Source organism: Octopus bimaculoides, chromosome 1 (assembly GCF_046866305.1).
Source record: "Octopus bimaculoides isolate indiv1 chromosome 1, ASM4686630v1, whole genome shotgun sequence".
NCBI classification, from domain to species: Eukaryota; Metazoa; Mollusca; class Cephalopoda; order Octopoda; family Octopodidae; genus Octopus; species Octopus bimaculoides.
Window position 1 is genome coordinate 112,042,000 of NC_142928.1, and position 21,800 is coordinate 112,063,799.

The 21,800-nt window shown below is 38.3% G+C and overlaps 1 protein-coding gene across 3 annotated transcripts in view; it reads right to left on the reverse strand.

Moving 5' to 3' along the window:
* The window catches only part of LOC106877988 (multiple epidermal growth factor-like domains protein 8), a 695,248-nt gene that overhangs the window by 443,298 nt on the left and 230,150 nt on the right, over positions 1–21,800 (reverse strand). For all 3 annotated transcript variants that reach the window (XM_089356139.1, XM_089356136.1, XM_089356146.1), the window contains exons 12-13: positions 12,275–12,503; positions 10,859–11,085 (exon numbers count right to left, since the gene is read on the reverse strand). In XM_089356139.1, the coding sequence (XP_089212265.1) occupies positions 10,859–11,085; positions 12,275–12,503 (456 nt within the window). The remainder of the gene's footprint in view (positions 1–10,858; positions 11,086–12,274; positions 12,504–21,800) is intronic.

Sequence of the window (21,800 nt, forward strand, 5' to 3'; positions counted from 1 at the left end):
AATTATTGACAATATTTTGTAACACATTGCCTAAATTATAATAACTAAATTTGTGATACAGCATCATTTCACTGGTCATTGGGATGGTCTATGCTTCAGTGGCTATTGGTATACCGTTTTTAACATCAACAAGAAATTTTTATTACTTTTATAGTATTCTGTTGTGTCTGGAGAGAGTCATTTTCTTTTTGTGCCTAATAATTTAACACACTCACCGGTAAAATTTGCACTTATTCCTTATTTTTATTCTCCTAAAATTTTCATTGCATCTTGCAACCTTTCCAATAGTTTGACTGTCCGTTATTTACACCGCGTTCCTTTTTGTTTGTTTGTGCACATGTGTGTGGGTCAGTGTGTGTGTTTGCCTATGCATGCATGTATGTATGTATGTATGTATGTATGTATGGTCACATATGAGGCTCTCATAAGTGCTACTGGTAACATGTAATCCAGTACAACCTGTTGCATGATCAGGGTGCCGGTGACTAAACTGGCACCCCCACCAGGCTACCCTGATGAGGAGGGTTGCTAGAAACCCAGCAGGATTAAAAACAAGACCTGTTGAAAGCTCGGATGAACCTAGTGCAGGCTCAACGGCTATCTAGCAATAGCACAGGTACGCAGAAACTCCGGGATGGTGTCTGGCATGCTGAAAGACCACTGGGAGTGAGGCACCCCTCAGCTTTTGTTGAAGCATGTCTCTAGGAGAAGGTCACTCTGATATAAAACCAAATATGCAGGGAATGGCATTGGACATTTTGGGGATCTTTGGTTTGTGCTAGAGATCACGGCACTCCCACATCCCTGAGCCTGCGACTCAGATTGGCGCCAGACATCTTGCTCCAGCTTGTCTCTGGATAATGTCAATAAAGTGGAGAGGGTCTATGAGGTGTTGTGCAAGCCTTATTGGACCTAAAATTCTGCACAGGCATTGCCGACCTCTGTTCGATATATGCGTTTTTAATTTTTGAACCAAAAATTGCCTGTCTTTCCTTATCTGGTCAGTTTAGCGCAACTGACAGATGTCCACCCTGCACTTGAAAAACAAAGAGTCTTTTATTTATAAAATCTGGACGGAACTTAAACATTTCATGTTGGAATGTACGCACTCTGTTGGACAACATGAGTGATTGTAGGCCTGAAAGATGCACTGCACTTATTGCTCATGAGCTGGACCGTTATAAAATTGATATAGCTGCACTCTCAGAGACTCGTCTAGAAGACGATGACCAGCTTGATGAAGTAGGAGGTGGATACACCTTTTTTTGGAAGGGAAGGCAGAAGGAGGAGCGCAGAGAGGCTGGTGTTGGTTTTGCAGTCCGATCTGATATCTTTAAGAAGTTGGAAGAGCTCCCTGTCCCTATAAATGAAAGTATAATGACGCTATGGTTGTACTTGAAAGGTAAGCGGTTTGCTACTCTAACAAGTGCCTATGCACCTACTCTGACTAGCTGTGATGAAGATAATACAATCTTTTATACCCAGCTGAGAGCCATACTTAGAAAAATCCCCAATTCTGATAAAGTCATTCTACTGGGAGATTTTAATGCCAGGGTTGGAACAGACAGGCAAACAGGGAACTCTCTAGGACGTTTTGGAGTAGGGAAAATTAATAGCAATGGTCTCAAGCTACTGGAGCTTTGCGAAGAACAGGGACTTTACATCGCAAGCACTCATTTTGTGCATAAAGGTGATCACACAACAACGTGGATGCATCCAAGGTCCAAAGTTTGGCACTTGCTGGATTATGTCATCATCTGCAAGTGCGACATTTATGACATTTGTAATGTCAAATCCTTCCATGGATCAGAATGTTGAACACACCACAGTCTGGTGCAAGCAAAGTTCCGAATGGTAATTAGAGTGAAAGGGAGAAGAGGACCAGTCAGCATTCTTCACCGTCTAAATGTCCACAAGGTATATGATGTTGTGGTTAGGAAAGAACTTCAGACTCGCTTGTCCAGTATTGAAACTGCTGCAGCATGGGAGGATTTTCGAGACCACGTTCTACAATGTGCAGCCAAAACCCTGGGATATATTACTGCCAGACACAGAGACTGGTTTGACGAGAATGATGCTGAAGTTCAGCGACTATTGGTGGTAAAGCACCATGCTCACAGTGTATTGCTACAGAGAACTGTCTACAGTGCAAAATCACTACTGCAGCGATCTCTCAGGAAGAGGCAGAACACTTGGTGGGAGGATCTTGCTCGTGATGTTCAGGCTGCTGCTGATGCAAATGACAGCAAGAAGCTTCACCATCTTATGAAGCGAGCTTATGGACCTAAGAGCTCCACATCAGCTCCTTTGCTTTCCAAGGAGTCTTCCACCCTGTTTACTAAATCAACAGAAATCACAGGTCGCTGGATCAAACACTTCTCTGAACTCCTAAACCATGAGTCAATTGTGGATGAAACAGTGATTGATACTATGCAACAAAGACCTATCTTTGGCTCCTTAGACTCTTTGCCCTCAATAGATGAAGTAATGACATCAATAAGTAAATTGAATCTTGGTAGGGCACCTGGAAAGGATGGAATATGTGCTGAGGTCTTGCGATTTGGTGGTAATTACATCACACAGTCCCTTCATGAACTTATTAGTGCAGTCTGGAGGGATGGTGCAATCCCTAAGGACTGGAAGGATGCAATTATTCTTCCTCTATATAAAGGAAAAGGAACCAGAACAATGTGTGGCAACTACAGAGGTATTGCTCTATTATCAGCTGCTGGCAAGGTTCTGGCAAATATTCTTCTTACCCGCCTGAATGGGTGTCTCGTAAATGATGTCCTATCTGAATCTCAATGTGGCTTCCGATCTGGTAGAGGAACAATGGATATGATTTTCACAGCAAGACAGATGCAGGAGAAGTGTTATGAGCAGAATATAGATCTTGTCCAGGTATTCATTGATTTAACAAAGGCCTTTGATACTGTAAATAGGGCCTTTCTATGGAAAATACTTGGCAAACTTGGATGTCCGGATCATTTTGTATCTATAATTAAATCATTTCATGATGGGATGGAGGCTTGGGTCAATGGAGGCCTGATGCAGCCTTCTGGCTTGCCAGTCCAACCCATGCTAGCATGGAAAGCGGACGTTAAATGATGTTGATGATGATGATGATACAGGGTGACCAAAAAAAAAAAAATGGTAACTTTAGAAAAATCCAACAAAAACAGGAAAAATCCAAATCAAACAAAAAAATTTTATTGACAGAAAGTAAACAACTTGCCTTTTAATAATCAGTAATCCAAAGTATTAATGTCTCTTCTACATATGCATTCTGTCAATCTGCTGTTGTGATTCCCTATTGCTTGGTGCAACATCTTAGTGCAACCACGAATTTCATTTTGAACTCTTTGTTTCAGTTCATCCCGTGTCCTTGACCAAACCATGTAGACCCGACTCTTAAGATAGCCCACAAGAAAAACAATCACAAATGGACAAATCTGGTGATCTTGAGGACCAGAGAATGTCACCGAATCTTGAGATGATACAGTTACCAAACAAATCTTGCACAACTGCCATTGATTGCCTTGTAGTGTGCAATGTTGCACCATCCTATTGTAGTGTGCAATAGTGTAAAGTTGTGGAAAATTGTTCAATGCAGGTGCAACAAATGATTGCAGCATCTCTACAAATCAATCAAAAGTGACAGTTGTTGCGATTCCCTCTTCATTTGCCAAAAAGTAAGCTCTGATGGCCCCATGTGACAAAATTGCACACCAGACCGTCACCTTGCTGCTGCATGAAGGATGTTCATGAAGTTCTTTGGGGTTGCTGTCTGCCCAGTAAAGATAGCTCTGCTTGTTCACATAACCTGTGAGATGAAAATGAGCCTCATCTGACATCCACAGCTTGTCTAGAAATTTGTTGTTCTCATTTATGCGTTCTGTAATTTTTTGACAGAATTCTAATTGCAATTGGTGATTATTTTCCTTCAGTTCTTGCATGATATGCAGCTTGTACAGATGAAATTTTAAGTCAAAATTGAGAATCTGGCAAATACTCTCTCAGGACACCCTTACTGCAGCTGCTTGCTTATGAGCTGAACAATGTGGGCTCTGTACGACTGAAACATGGAAAGCCTCGATATTCTGTGGAGTATGAACACTTCTTGGTCATTCTGTCGGTTTCTTTTTCAGAACCAATCCAGTCTCTTCAAAGTTTTTAATCCACATTTTTATTGCATATTTCAAGGGAACTTGACCATGATGCACTAACTGAGATGATGTTAGAACTCATGCTGTGTACCTTCCAAACTATCATTGATTTTGTAGGTATTTTTATGGTGAAAGCACACTGTTGACCATTCCACTGATTCAGGATTACCAAATTGCAAGGTTGTTTCTGCATGAAGCTCACTGTACTACAGTGCCTCCAAATGTACAGTACTACATGGCTGCCATTACACATTTCAAAAGTTGCTGTTTTATTTGTTTAATAGTTGTCAATCAATTTTTTTTGGGTGGATTTGGATTTTTCCTATTTTTGTAGGGTTTTTCAAAAATTCACATTTTGGTGGGGTCACCCTGTACATACACAGGCATACAAACACACACACATATCTTCTGTCCTCTCTTTGTCAATTGTAATTTTTGCTATCCTGTCGCCCTCCTCCTATATACCCATGCTTCACCACTCACTACATTCCCCCTTTTCCCTCCATCCTCCTCCTTTTGCACTTTCATGAATTCCCTACTCACACTCTGAACAATCCGCTACCATTCTATTTATATATTCACATCCTTGTACCTTGAGGGAATGCACTGGCACATTGCCATCATCTCTGTCACTCTGGTATGGCCCACCCTTCTCATTTAGTGTGAAAACCAACATCCTCAGGATTTTTTATCGGGTCTTTGAGAAGTGTGGTTAGTATTATAACAGAATCCAATAGGTTGAAACTAGCTAAATATAATACATGAACCTGCCTGGGAGAAAATGGGAAATGCTGGGGTACCGCATGAGTTAACATCAACCAAGACTGGTCCAAGTGAATATGCAATGGGGGAATTTTCACAGGAAGTGGGGGATTATTGCGAACACAACAGATCCAAGCGGGTCTGGACCCAGCATCCTACGTTACACAAACCAGGCATGCATCCCACCCAAAATGTAAATTCAGAACTGTGGACTGACCCTGGACAGGCAATGCAAACATACTGATGCAGTATATAAATGTTAGGTAATGACACAGAATAGTAGTTAATATTCAAAGACGAAACTCTGCCAAATCAGACTGGAGCCTGGTGTTGCCATCCGGTTTCACCAGTCCTCAGTCAAATCGTCCAACCCATGCTAGCATGGAAAGCGGACGTTAAACGATGATGATGATGATGATGATGAAATGACAATGACCACATCTTTGTGGCTGGTGATTTCAATGGGCTTGTTCGATAGCAGCCAGGTATCTTCTATGGTGTACATGAAAGTCATGCAAGTGGTTCCTGAAATAAAGAGGGGACAAGACTACAGGAGTTCTGAGATGCGAATAACCTAATGATCTGCAACACCAACTTCAGGAAGCCAGCCATTCACCTGATAACCTATCAATTGGGTTACCATGCTAGCAAGATTCATTACATTCTCACAGACAGGGAAATACATGGTTGCTCATAAATGCAAAGACCTTCTCTGGTGAAGAATGTACCCCACCCCGCACTCCCACACAAACTGGTCACAAATGACTTTAGCCTTCAGGCCAGAAGGATTCCAAGAAGCAGACCAATCTCGAAAAGAAGGGTTTGGAAGCTTAAGGATCCTTTTAAACATTTGGAGATTTAGCAACAGCCTAACTGAGAAATTTAATGAGAAGAAAGAGGAACTACAGACTTGTAACACAGAGGGCAACTGGGAGTTCCTGCAGGACACCTTGCTGAAAGCAACAGACCAAATCTGTGGTTGGAGGAAAGTCCCAACCAGACCTAGGGTGACATGGTGGTGGAATGATGTTGTAGATAAGACCATTAGAGCAGAGAAACAGGACTGGAAGAGAGAACTATATCAGGTAACTAAGAGGGAGGCTAAAAGACAGGTTTACCTAGCCAAGGGAGAAGCAGAAAGGAGGAAGTTTGCCAATGCTCTGCAACATGAAGACCAGAGGCTTGAAGTGTTCCAGATTGCAAAACAGTGTGTCAGAGAAAATCATGATGTGGTAGGAGAGGAATGTGTTCACATGGATGATGGCTCACTTGCAGTTAGCTATTCTGCAAAGAAGGAGCTTGGACGTGCCATTATGAAAGGTTGCTAAATGTAGAGAATGCATGGGAGAAGAAGAGGTTGCCTAATGTGGCTGGCTATTTGAATCGATAGTATCTTAGTAAATAAAGCAATTAAGGATATGAAGACAAGGAAAGCTTCTGGCTCATAGGGAATCAAGGCTGACATGCTTAAAATATCTGGCAGTGTGGGATACCACCTGGTCACTCATACAGTTTAATTAGGTTGTCCATGAGGGAATCATACCCAATGATTGGTGTAGCAACATTATAGTCAGCTGCTACAAAGGCAAAGGTGGTGCTCTATACAGGAATAATTACTTAGGCATGAAATTGCTGGACCAGGTGATGAAAGTTACAGAAAGGGTCATAGCTCAATTAATTAGAAAGAGAGTTAGCATAGATGAGATGCAGTTTGGATTTGTGCCAGAGAGAAGCACCACCAATGATATCTTTCTGGTGAGACAACTGCAGGAGAAATACTTGGCCAAAAATAAATCTCTGTATTTGGCTTTTGTTGACATGGAGAAAGCCTTTGACAGGGTCCCCAGCTCCCTCATCTGGTGGGCAATGTGGAAGTTAGGGATAGATGAGTGGTTTAGTAAGGTGCAAGTTGCTAATTAGTATAGCAAAGAATTTAGTGTACAAGTAGAAGTCCACCAGGATTCAGTTCTTAGCCCCCTCTTATTTATCATGGTCCTCCAAACTATATCTGAGGAATTTAAGACTGGCTGCCCTTGGGAGCTCCTCTATGTCAATAACTTTGTTCTTATTGCTGAACCACTACCAGAATTAGAGAAAAAATTTCAGGTACAGAAGCACAGATCAGAATCAAAGGGCCCTAGAGTTAATTTAGCAAAGACCAAAGCATTGATAAATTTGAAAACAGACAAATCACAGAGCCCTTCAAGGAGATTGCTTTGTTCAATACATAGAAAATGTGTCGGGAGAAACACTATTAGGTGTACCCAGTGAAGGGTATGGACATATAAGAGATGCAGCAGTATCATTAGAAGACTAACATAGAAAGTAGTCTTTACATGTGGCAGATGTACAGGTATATCAACCCTTTAGTGTTCAAACCGGCCGTAACCGGCCAAAATGAATTCCCTTTTATTTGTTCAAACCGGCCATATCCGAAAGCTCTACGAAATCACTAAAAAAATAAACAAATCACGTTATTGAATTCTCATAGCTTTGAGATAATGCAAGATGAAGCCTTTCCCGCCTATATTCAAGTATAAATACTGTGAAATTTTTTAGACCACATGGTTTTTTCAACGTTTGAAGAGAAGTCTGTACCTTATTTGTGAAAGAAATGGCGTCAGCAAGTAGCGATTCCGATTTTGAAGGCTTTACAATTGATGATATTGAAAATATCAATGAAAACAAAAAAGTATTTTGTCTTCGGATGAATCTGATATCGATATCAGTGATTATTCGTCGGACGAGGAAGAGTTTAATAACGGAAGTGAAGAAAATGAAAGTGATGAAAATGATAGCGTAAACATGGCAACATGGTCAAAAATCACAACACCGACCACTATTTCTGATTTTACAGAAAACACTGGTCCACAACATAATTTACCTCCTGATGCTCAACCATTAGACTATTTTTTTTAAATTTCTACCTGAAAGGTTCTTTGAAAATGTTGCGGAGGAAACTAACAAATATGTGCAACATTTAATTACTGTTCGTGGAAGGAACGATCCACTATGGCAGCCAACAACTACTGCGGAAATGAGAGCATTTTTCACAATCAACATTATGTTTGGTGTGAAACAGCTTCCTCGACTGTGGAACTATTGGAGTCCCGATGTAAGGTATGGCGATCCATATATTTCGAGTATAATGCCCAAGATGAGGTATTCGAAAATATCTCAGTATTTGTATTTGACTGATTTTGAAAATGCCCCCAACAAAAACGACCCAAACTACGATCCCCTATACAAAGTACGTCTTGTAAATAATTATAGAACTGTGTATCTACCTGGGAAAAATCTCAGTGTAGATGAAGCCATGATAAGCTATAAGGGCAGAGTACATTTTCGGCAGTACATGCCTGCCAAACCTACTAAATGGAGGATCAAGGTATGGGAAGTTTGTGAATCGGAGACAGGTTACTGTGTAAACTTCGATGTTTACACAGGTAAAAAATATAATGGTAACAGACCGCATGGATTGAGACATGATGTAGTGTGATCCCTTACTGAACCATTTCACCATCAGCACCGACACCTCTATTTCGACCGGTTTTTTTCGTCAGTGACTTTGGCGGAAAATCTTGCGTGTGTAAGTACTTACATGTGTAGTACTGCTATGGGAAACCGTAAAGGTTTACCCTGTGAAATGAAAACAAAATTAAAAAATAGAGTGGACATTTTACAGATGCAAAAAGAAGATCTGCTAATTACTGCATATAAAGACAAAAGACAGATTTTATTTCTGTCTTCTAATGAACAACCTGGTGTTGGTGCTGACGGGAAACCCCTCGTGAATATTTGTTATAACAAATATATGGGTGGGGTTGATAAATCCGACCAATATCGGGCATATTACCCAGTTGGTCGACCTGGGAAGAAATGGTGGAGGTACATTTTGTGGTTTTTAGTGAATTTAACTATAGTAAATTCATATATTGTATATGTAAAAAGCCACAAAGTACCTCCGCCACCAAAAGACTACGACCATTTGAAATTTTGGGTTGACATCGCATCTCAGTTACGTGAGGGCTTTTCTTCTAGAAAGCACAGAACTGGGAGAAAAGCAAAATTAACTGGGTGGATGTCAACAGAGAAAATATTGACTTCCATCAAGTCGAAAAAATAAATGAGAGAAAAAAAGTTTGCAGACTGTGTTCGCTGCAAAAAAGAAAAACTGCGAAAGGATATCAGGTCGAGACCTCATATATGTGCTCCTTGTGTAAAGGGTGCTTTAGGCAGTTTCATGACAGAAATATGTCATAACTGTATTATTTTGTAAGTATATTATTTTATACATTCTTTTTCATTTTATTATAAATAATATGTGAAAGTGAGAACTACATATTAATTTTCAGTATGTTACACACCTGTATTCACCTTTGCCTCACCTGTTAATGAGATTTTTTTATTAGATGCATTCTGTTATGTAAATGAATTTGTTAAATTGTATACAAGTGCATAGCCAATGGTATATTGACTAGTAAAAGAGTTTTGTACTTTATTTTCAATGATAACGTTTAAATGAAATATAGAAAAAAAGTAAAATCTTCTATCGATTACACCTGTATTTTAATTAATTCAAACTAATGTACCTCATCCTGAAAAATGTAAAATTGTTGGCGGTTGATATCTGGGATCATTTTAGCAGCAAACCAAGCAGGTAAGATGTATTAAGAATATGAATTTTAGTGTTTATTCCTAATGTTATTGTTTTTACACCTGTTAATTAAATTTACCTGCCCATAAAAGTCAAATTTAGTCAGAAAGATCAGCTAAAATTACGTAATTATAAACCACTGACATATAAGCACCCATTTACAAAATTTCAATTCTGTATGTAGAAAATTAACAAAGTTACAAGCAAATATTGTGGACATCCCACTTGAACCTGAATAAATCAAAATTAATGTGAAAAGATAAGCATTGCATTTGACAAATTAATCTGAACACTAAAGGGTTAAACACCAGGAATACACAAAAAAAAGACTCCCTCAAATGTCAGTGGGGGGTTCTTGGAAGTAGTAGACAATTTCTGTTACTTAAGTGACAAAGTTAGTAGTGGGGAAAGTTGTTCCTAAAGCGTAGCTGCTAGAATAAGATTAGGCTGAGTGAAGTTCAGCTCCAACATTCAGTCATCAGAAGTGAGGTAAGTGTAAAAGCCAAACTCACTAACTTAAACTCAGTGTTCATGCTTACCTTTACCTATAGTCACGAATCTCGGTTAATGATTAAAAGAATGCAACCAGGAATACAAGCAGCTGAGAGGATTCTTCCAAAAGGTCTATGGAGAGACATTACTCAATAGAGTGCATAGCTGAGAGATCAGAGAGATGCTCCAGATAGAGCTGCTACATCTTCGAACTGAGAGATCACAGCTCCAATACTATGAACATGTGGGAAGAATGACTTAGGAAAGAATCATTGGATAGGTTTTACAAGCAAAACTAACCAGTAGAAGACCCAGCAGGATCAACTGGAGATGGTTGCTACTGATAGAACCCTATAGAAGGCATACTTGAGAACTCTGTCTCCTCTGATGTTCCCAGAATTAAGTGAGTGAAGAGAATGAGATGAGATAAACTGCGTAATCTTTTCAGCTGATTTACTGACATGTTTTAGAAGTTTAAAATACCAAATATATTTTCTCTAGTTTTTTTGTTTATACTGTTACAGTCATACCTGTGTCTATATACACATACACAAACTCTGCATATGGGATGGCAGAATTTATTGAGCTTTAAACCTTGTATTTATTTACGTTTTTTATATGTCTGAGTTCAAACTTCACACAAGGTACAGTTTGCCTTCATCCATCTAAGATCGATAGAATAAGCACTGAGCTGATATAACTGACTAAACCCAAGAAGGTATGCCGCAGTATGCCCACAATCAAATAACAAGTAAAACAATAACAGTAAGAAAATCATTACCTTGACCAGTGGTTGGGTCACCATAGCTTCCTGGCTGACATAACTCACAATACTGACCCTTAGTATTATGATGACATTCTTCACAAATGCCAATACCCTTAGGACAAGCACTGTGGCCATTACAACCACAGCTGGTATTACATTCAGCTCCTGTCCAACCAATATCACATTGACATTTATAGTCTGGGGAACCAGAACATTTGCCATGAACACAATCATAGTAGCATCTGGAGATATAAAGCACGTATAAATATAAACAATTTCAATTAAAAGCACACCTGATCATTTTCACATTATGAATTATTACAACGGCTCCCAAGTATCTTTAACATAAGTTAGATAATCAAATTTGTTTTAATAAGAAATCATCTTAAGTTGGTAAAAACTGTAATCTAACAATGCAATGTTATCAGAAAAGCTGTATCCAATAATGCAATGTCATCAGAAAAAAGTTGCTATTTTTTTTGTTGTCTTAGTTTCATTTGTACATGCATGAGATGTTTAGCATAAATTCATACACAGTAGTACATTACAATTATTATGACCACCTGGATTACATGTTATAACAAAACAAAATTAAAAGCTAACAACACATGTACCAGTCAGAATACTACATTGAAATTAAATCATTTCTTTGATAGCTCATAACCAGCCAGGGCACAGAAACAAGGTCAAAATAGTAGGGAATATTAAAAAAAATTAGTGTTGTGGAGCAGATTTCAAGAAACAAATGGAAAAAGTTCAATTTATTTTTGGAGCCATACATCAATAACACAGACCACACACATCCATTTTTACTTCATTTTTTTCTTAACCTGAATGCAAGAATTCAAAATATCTTCAATACCTTTCTGTAACAGAGTAAAAATATATTTAGGAACTGTTGCTACACTTGAATTTTCAATGGTTCCTTTGTTAGCTTTTTATCAATTTTAATTCATTTTCATTTAACTTACATTGTTAACAGAGAATTAAACTATTAATTGTCATTTTCTCTTCCTCTTATTTTAACAGTAGATACCCTTAACTTTCCATAATGAAATTATTTGATACCAAAAATTAAAAACTGTATTTTAGTACACGTACAAATAAAAAGAAATTAGTATGCCACAGTATGCCCACAATCAAATAACAAGTAAAACAATAACAGTAAGAAAATCATTACCTTGACCAGTGGTTGGGTCACCATAGCTTCCTGGCTGACATAACTCACAATACTGACCCTTAGTATTATGATGACATTCTTCACAAATGCCAATACCCTTAGGACAAGCACTGTGGCCATTACAACCACAGCTGGTATTACATTCAGCTCCTGTCCAACCAATATCACATTGACATTTATAGTCTGGGGAACCAGAACATTTGCCATGAACACAATTATTTGAATAATAAAAGTAACAAAATTTTACTTACGTTTTCTTACACTGTTTGGTTCCATTAACTGCCACAAAGCCACGTTTGCACTTACATGTATAAGAATCTAAGGTGTTATAGCAAGTTGCATTTGGATGGCATTTATGGAGACCAAGTGTACATTCATTAACATCTGGCACAACCCCATAGGCCCAATGTGCAGATTCCTGTACAGAAATATTATGGTTCTCACTTATAACAGCTGCACAGATCCTACCAGAAGCTGGACCTAAGAAATATGGCAAAAATATAAAAATAATGGAAGCATAATTTACATTGTAATAAATAACAAGAAGCATTTAATTCTACTATTATTATAAGAGGACATTCAAAGTTATACTATCATCATCCAATCCTTTTAATGGTAACTTTTATGAACTTTCTAATGGTGGTTCATTAGTTAAAGAATTAGAAAACTAGCTAATACATTTTCTTCTTTAAATCCTGGCCATGATATTTTATAGTCTTCTTAATGATAAATTATGGCCACTTCTCAATCAAGATGAAATGCATCAAATTATAATCAAAATATATTTATTAATTTCTGAAATATCAGAATTTATGAAGCAGTATTTAAGTTTTAAAGAATTGTTCATTAACAAAAAATATTTTGGGGCCTAAAATGCAAAAAGACTAAAAACATTGCCAAAAAATATATATTTCAATATTTCTCTATTGAAAGAAATTATCCAATATTATTTTTCTCTCTACAATTATAGTCAGATACCAATAAGAGTAATTATTCCTGTAGACAGCTTATCAATTTACCTGTATTTTTAAAATATACAGCCGAATTTTGTTAGGTACAAAGATATTTTATGTTTTCAAAGATACTATATATATTGACAAAAATATATTTTATATTAAGAGTTTCTTCAATTCATTAGAAAGGAAAACAAAACCTAAAAGCATGAAGTAATTATACTGTGCACAAATGTTACAGTACAGAAAGGCAACTGAAATAGTAACCAAAGCTGTCTCCCAGAGTATAGGATGAGAAAGAAAAATAAATATGAGTATCAAAGGAAGCCTGATTCACAATAGCACAAAAAACAAGGGTAACAGAAGGTTATGCATTTTCAATAATTTTGATTGCAGGGATAAAAATGATGGCAACAACTATGGTGATGATCAATAATAATAATACTTTTGAATTTTGGTACAAGGCCAGCAGTTTCAGGGAAGGGAGTAAGTTGATTACATTGAGCCCAGTGCACGACTGATACTTATTTTATCAACCCCGAAAGGATGAAAAGCAAAGTCTATAGTATAGTATAATATATAATGCAGAAGAACCTTGTAGGAAATAAGGGTTTCTAATTTAGGCACAAAACCAACAATTTTGAGGGGAGGGGCTTAATTAATATCATTGACTCCAGTGTTTGACTAGGATTTTATTTTATCAATGCTGGAGAGAGAGATGAAAGGCAAAGTTGACCTCATCGGAATTTGAACTGAGAACACAGAGAACCAGAAGAAACACTGCAAGGCATTTTCTCTAACACTCTAGCAGTTCTACAAGCTTGCTGCTTCAAGGGAAGGAATGTCTAGTTTAAGTTCATTTCCAGCCCAAACAGCTGTTGACAAATATAGTCAAAACTATTTGAAACATTAGGCTTTATATAGGGTGTCCCAAAACTCACTGATGGGTTTCAATTTTTAATAACTTCCTTAACTTTACAAATAAATGCATGAAATTTTGATACAATATAAAGGACATAATGGAAATTAATATGCACAAGTCAAATTTTGCAACACCATTACATCATCATCATCATCATGTAACGTCTGCTTTCCATGCTAGCATGGGTTGGACGATTTGAGTGAGGACTGGTGAACCAGATGGCTACACTAGGCTCCAATCTGATTTGGCAGTTTCTACACAGCTGGATGCCCTTCCTAATGCCAACCACTCCGACAGTGTAGTGGGTGCTTTTACGTGCCACCGGTACTGGCAACAGCCATGCGGTACTGGCAACGGCCATGCTCAAAATGGCATATTTTATGTGCCACCTGCACAGGAGCCAGTCCAGTGGCACTGACAACAACCTCACTCGAATGTCTTTTCACGTGCCAGGAAGGCGACACTGGTAACGATCACGCTCAAATGGTGTTATTTACATGCCACTGGCACGGAAGCCAGACAGCTGCTCTGGCAATGATCACACTTGTACAGGTGCCATCACAATTTAGCTTTTACTTGCCCCAACAGGTTTTCGAAAGCCGAGTTTAGTGTCCAATAAAGGAGACGTTGGCATGAGTGCCAGTTGTCGAATTTAGTTCGATTTCGATTTCACTTGCCTCAACAGGTCTTCGCAAGCAGAGTTTAGTGTCCAATGAAGGAAAGGTACGCATAAGTTGGCTGGCTACTCTCCTGGCAGAGGCCTTGGATTATGGTCTCACTTGGCTTGCCGAGTCTTCTCATGCACAGCATATTTCCAAAGGTCTCTGTCGGAAGTCATTGCCTCGGTAAAGCCTAATGTTCAAAGGTCGTGCTTCACCACCTCATCCTAGGACTTCCTGGGTCTACCTCTTCCAAAGGTTCCCTCAACCGCTAGGGTGTGGCACTTTTTCACACAGCTATCCTCATCCATTCTTGCCACATGACCATACCAGCGCAATTGTCTCTCTTGCACACCACAACTGATCCTTCTTAGGATCAACTTTTCTCTCAAGGTACTTACACTCTGTCACGTATGCACACTGACATTACACATCTATCGGAGCATACTGGCTTCAATCATATATGAAAAATGACATCACTTACATGGCTGCCATTTTTGGCTTCACGCATTCATGCTCTTTCCAAAACTTGTCACCATAACATCCTCAAGAGCTTCAGACCCCACTTCTCTGATTTCTCTATTGATGTTCTCCTTCAGTTGCACCAGGGTCTCCGGTTTGTTGACATGAACCCTCTCTTTCAAGTATCCCCACAAGAAAAATCCAGGTTAGTCAAGTTAGTGGAATGTGAAGGCCAATTGACATTGCCGTAACAGGAGACTATTCTCTCTCTAAAGCACTGCCATAGCAACTGCATTGTTTCTTTTGCAGTATGAGCAGTTGCCCCATCTTGCTGGAACCATGTGTGAAGTCTATTTTGAATAGCCTTCACATTCCCGAGGCTTGACTAGTTCAGATTTTTTCTTGTGGGGATACCTGAAAGAGAGGGTTTACATCAACAAACCAGAGACCCTGGTGCAACTAAAGAACATCAATAGAGAAATCAGAGAAGTAGGGTCTGAAACTTTTGAGGGTGTTATGGTACAAGTTTTGGAAAGAGCACAGGCATGCAAAGCCAAAAATGGCTGCCATTTAAGTGATGTCATTTTTCATATGTGATGTATTGGTGTTGCAAAATTTCATGCATTTATTTGTAAAGATCAGGAAGATATTAAAAATTAAAACCCATCAGTAACTTTTGGGACACTCTGTATTAGAATAAGGAAAATGAGGCTAAAAAAACAAAGATTTTTCTTTCAATATATGTAATAACACATTTAAAAAATTTAGTTGGACGATGAAATTTTTACATACTTCTAGCTATTTTTTAGATCAATGTTTGGAATAGATTATTTAGATTTTATTAAACCTGCATTTCATAATTAAAAGAGAAAAACAATGTTAGTAATGCATCTACAGAAATAAAATTTTTCCATCTTGTAATAGTAAAAATAAATTGGTAAAATAGCCATTTTTCAGATTCCACCCACTTTGTGGAGTAGTTGCTGCAAATAAGGGACTCAAATGCTTAAGGGGTATACTATTATTATTGGTTTAATTAGTGTTTCAGGCATGTTTATAAGAATTAAATTAGTCTGATATATTGTTAAGTTCATCATACAACATTTGGAGTGTAATTGTATTGACAGTTAAATGGAACTAGATTTATATCAGTATCATCATGGGCTGGACAGTTTGACTGATAACTGATAAGCTGGGGAGCTGCACCAAGTTTCAATCTGATTAGGCTTGGTTTCTACAGCTAGACGACCTTCCTAATGCCAACCACTCCAAGAGTGTAGTGGGTGCTTTTTAAGTGCCATTGGCAGGGGTACCATTGACATGACACCGGCATCAGCCACAACTATGATCTCACTTGGCTTGACAGATCTTCACAAGCACAATATATTGCCAACGGTTATGGTCACCTGTCACTGCCTCCATGAGGCCCAACACTCAAACGATGCTTTTCCTGTGCCACCGGTACGGGTACCAGTCAGACAGCACTGGCTTTGGCCACAAGTACGATTTCACTTAGCTTGATAGGTCTTCTCAAGCACAGCATATCACTCAACATTTGAAGGGTTCTTTTTACATGCCAGTTATGCAACACTGGCATCGGCCACAACTACAATCTCACTTGGCTTGACAGGTCTTCTCAAGCACAGCATATCACAAAGATCTTGATCACTTGTCACTACCTCTGTGAGGCCCAACACCCCATGTCTCCCTGGGTCTACCTTTTACACAGGTTCCCTCCACCATTAGAGTGCAGCACTTTTTTACACATCTGTCCTCGCCCACACACATCACATGACCATACAGTACATGCACTGTACATGTGATTTATGTAAAAGTTGAAGATGCATAGTCATATTCACCCATACATGTTTCTACTATCCTGCTATAGGTAGTATCTTATCATTAAAGTAAATTTTAAATAATTTATCTGGTAAACTGTAAATATTATAGTGATGTAAACCTGCGGTTAATACAATATCTCAAAACTGTTTTTAATCTTTAATTACACTGAAAGAGTAAATTCGGATTTAGGAAGAGGGGATGAATAGCTATACACTCTTTTCTAAATCCACATTAACAAGTATATACAAAGTTTAAATGTTATGACTCATTAAGGCAAAAGATTGAGAGTTTTTATAAAGTTTTTATATATCAAATGATAGTTATTATCATATCCATATTTGAATACAGGGGTAAATTTTGCAAGTGCTATTTTGGATGACTCTACTGAATATCTGAGTAAATATTTAATTATAAAGTCTAACTTATATGGATAATGGTTTATATTTCTTGCATAATGAGTACTTTTTAACTTCAGATTTGAAGTAGAATATTAAAAACTTGAGATTACAAATAACCTATTAAATTTGCTCTAAGTGAGAAAAATCTTTCGAAGGTTGTGGAACCTTCTAATTTGAAATAATTTGAAACTATTGTTTTCATAGCAGACCCAGGAAGACATGGGACAAGGTGGGGAAGCATGATCTTTGAATGTTGGGTCTCACAGAGGTGATGAAAAGTGATTGTAACCTTTGGCAATTTACTGTGCTTTAGAAGACTTGTCAAGTCAAGTGAAATCATAGTTGTGGCTGATGCTGGTAACACATAAAAGCACCTGTGCTGGTGACACATAAAAACACCCATGCATGACACATAAGCAACACCCAATTCTCGAGTGGTTGGCATTTGGAAGGGCATCCACCCATAGAAACCAAGCCAAGATTAGACTGGAACATGGTGCAGCTCTCTCGCTTATAAACCATCTAACTAATGCCAGTATGGAAAGTGGATGATGATGATATTTCATTCATGAAAAGAACATCACTGTTGATACTGTTGTGTAGCTCTGATTGAGCGTTTCTACGGTATTACATAATAAAAAAACACTGTTGTATAATTAACCTTACTTGGCGTCTGAGTCAGTTTTAAGTGCAAAGCACTCTGGGCAAGTGTCGAGTATAGCTCTAGGCTGGCTAATGCCTTCTGAGTGAATTTGGTAGATGGAAACTGTGTGAAATCCCATTGTATGTATATGTATGCATAAATATGTGTGTCTTTGTGTTTGTGATAGTCCCCCACCTCTGCTTGACAGCTAGTATCGTTTATGCCCCTGGCGAAAAAGAGACCAGACTTTGAAAGAATTAGTATAGAGATTGATTTGATCAACAAAACATTTCAGTGTGGTGCCCCAGCATGGCCAGAATTCAATGACTGAAACAAGTAAAAGGTAACAGAAGAATCCACAAATCCAAGGCCCCAAATATTCCATACTTCTAACTGACTGAGCACCACACTATGTACTCCAATATAAGTGAAATGAAATACTGCAGTCTGGGCATATCACATTTCCTTCACTGCACAGTCTGTACCTACATTCCAGTAAGTTTTAGTGGTGGCCATGGCAAAAGTAACCAAAATGGACTTAGAGCAAGAGTTGTGCACTTATCTCTAGAGATAAACATCCCAATTAATGCTTGTAACTACAAAGTTTATTGATGAAGCGATAAGTTTTGTATGTCATGTTTTGGCATTCAAATAGTATTCCAAGGAATTGTAGGAGTTTGATTAATTCATTAAGCCCTTATCATGAGATATCCTCTGACAGCTAAAATGGTATTGTGCCCTAATAACCAGATTACTCAAAAATCTAAAAATTTTTGCTGAGAGCTAATCTCAAGATTCTTGTGACTGTCCCCTTCTACATAAAATTTAATTTCAATGGTTTATAGTGCTAATTGCCATATAAGTTTCTTACAATAATGAACCAAAAAACATTTTACAATTGTTCTTAGTAACTTTTTCCCAGCAATTTTACCACATATAATTTGAATAATTCAACCTCTTCTTTACTTTTGAAAATTATGCACATGTTATACAACTTAGTTCTGAAGACGAATTTAAAGGCTATGACTCGTTCAGTAACTTTCATAACTTGGTCAGTAATTTGACACCTCTGTAATTATATCTTCCTAAGGCATTTCCTTTACTCTTGTAATAGTTGACCATGATGCTGCTACACCAATCATTGGGTGTGATACCCTCATGTATGACCTGATTAACTATACAAGTGACTAGGCCATAGCGTACACTGCCAGATGTTTAAGCGTTCAGAGGTAATTCCTGATGGAGTAGGGAGTTTTCTAATCTTCATATTCTTAAGAGCTTTATATATCACATTGCTCACAACACACATGGCTGGACCTTCTCTCAAGTTCACAATAGGAAAACTCTCTTTCTCCCATACTTTCTCCACACTTAATAACCTTTCATAACAGCACTCCCATGCTAGCATGCCATCATCTCACCACACACACTTCTCTCTCACAACATCTTGATTTTCTCTGGTCACTGCCTTGCAATCTGGAACACCTCACGGCTTTGGTCCTCTCCTTTTGCTAAATAGACCTGCCTCCTAACTTCTTCTCCAGCTGCCTGGTAAAATTTTCAGCTGCCCCTATTGTTCCACACCTTCCAAGTCAGCCCTTTCACTTTTTTTGCTCTGTCTACTTCCCTATTCCACCACAACATCAACCTTCATCTAGCATGAATTTTGCACCAGCCATAAATTTTATCTATAGCCCTCAGTAGATTGTCTCTGAAGAACTTCCAATTGTCCACTTTGTTATATGTCTCTATTTCCATCTTCTTTTTGTCATATATGTGTATGTGTGTGTATAAATCTGAGTGTGTAAGCATGTATGTGTAAGTAGAAACAATGTAGAAGCTAATAATGTGTGTGTGTTTGTGTATGCATACAGCATACATGTACACACGATGGTTGTGCACTCATGACTGAAGAAAACTAACCATTCAAAACACTGTGCGCTCAGACAAATTTATACTTTACACTTGTGGCTCAACTGGTGGCTAATAAGCTCAGCTCTTGATAAACATATACATCCACAAATATTGCAGACCAAGCTTCCCCCATTCACTACACTGGTAGTGCATTTTCGAGCAGCTCACTTAAATTCTATATGAGAAATGCAAGCTTTTTCAAAAATATTCATTCCTTCCTTTGCTTGCTTTCTCCATTGGTGACAATGAGAAGCATTGCTTTCCCAACTAATTGCCCATATTTCAGATGCCTTCAATGAGGGTTTATGCAATCCTTAAACCATAGTCTTGATTTACGCAAAGAAGTTCGCTATATAGCATCTATTTAGAGATCCTCTGATCATTCATCCAAAGATGTCAAGTCCAACATAAACGGTGCTTATATACCAATACCTCAATGCTCAGGACATTGGTTCCTCTCAAAACTTCTTTCTGTGTCTGGAGTCCACATGGACCAGCGAACATTCAGAATATGTCTCAGACATCTCTGATGGAAGTGTTCAAGGATCCTTATATGATACCCGTAAAGGGTCCATGTCACACATGAGTAAAGGAGCTACATCAGCACACACACACACACACACACACACACATACACATACACAGTACATATCAACTTTTGTTCACCTTGTGTGTGAGATTGCATATCTATGTGTGTGCTTACATTTATGCTCCTCAAAACCAGAGATGTTATTGATGTACCATAACACGCTGGTTCAATAAATACACATTGATAAAATAAATACCAGACTTTAAAATAATTACTGGCATCAATTTGATCAACTAAACCCTTGATGACAGTACCTTATTTTGGTTGCAATCCAATAACCAGTAATAGACTAAATAAATAAAAGATTATATATACCATAAATAGGCGTAGGAGTGGCTGTGGTAAGTAGCTTGCTTACAAACCACATGGTTCCAGGTTCAGTCCCACTGCATGGCACCTTGGGCAAGTGTCTTCTTCTATAGCCTCAAGTTGACCAAAGCCTTGTGAGTGGATTTGGTAGATGGAAACTGAAAGAAGCCTGTCATATATGTGTATATATATATGTATGTGTGTGTATATGTTTGTGTGTCTGTGTTTGTCCCCCCAACATCACTTGACAACCGATGCTGGTGTGTTTACGTCCCCATAACTTAGCGGTTCGGCAAAAGAGACCGATAGAATAAGTACTAGGCTTACAAAGAATAAGTCCTGGAGTCGATTTGCTCGACTAAAGGCGGTGCTCCAGCATGGCCACAGTCAAATGACTGAAACAGGTAAAAGAGTAAATTATTTCTCTTTCTGTTATTCATATTTACATTATTATAACTGCAACAATAACATTATGATATTTACAAACATGTTTGGTACAATGAATATTTAGTTACATCCTGACTTCCATGCACACACACATATTGACATTTATAAATATATATATATATATATATATATATATATATATCTGTCTTCCTCTATCTTCCCATCTACCCCTCTGTCCTGGCCTCTACTTCACTGCTTCTGTCCCTTCCTCCTTGTTCCACTTCCTCCCTCCACCATCCTCTCTGCTCTCGTGTGACCTGTGGTCAACTTTCTTTTCACTCCAGCCGCTGTGAAGGCAAGACGAACTACTAGCGTTCTACCTCAGATTTGCGTTTGGCCGTACGGCTTTTGAATGTTGTTTTCACTGTCCATTTTTTCCTGTCTTGGTTTGTGTTTGCCACCTTGGAATCCTCTGTGTAGTGGGTTGATCCACTACTCAGGAAGAGACTATTCTAGAGTACGTTCTGTCTTGTTTTCGAAACGTCTAGATAGAATAGAGACAGCTGATGAAGGGATATTCCAAGTGGCTTTCCGTTTTCCTATGTGTTCGTTCCGTTGTCTGTAGTTTATTGTTCTAACGTCGTGTACCCTGATATGCATGTATATACACATGTAGATGTAAGTATGTACATATATGTG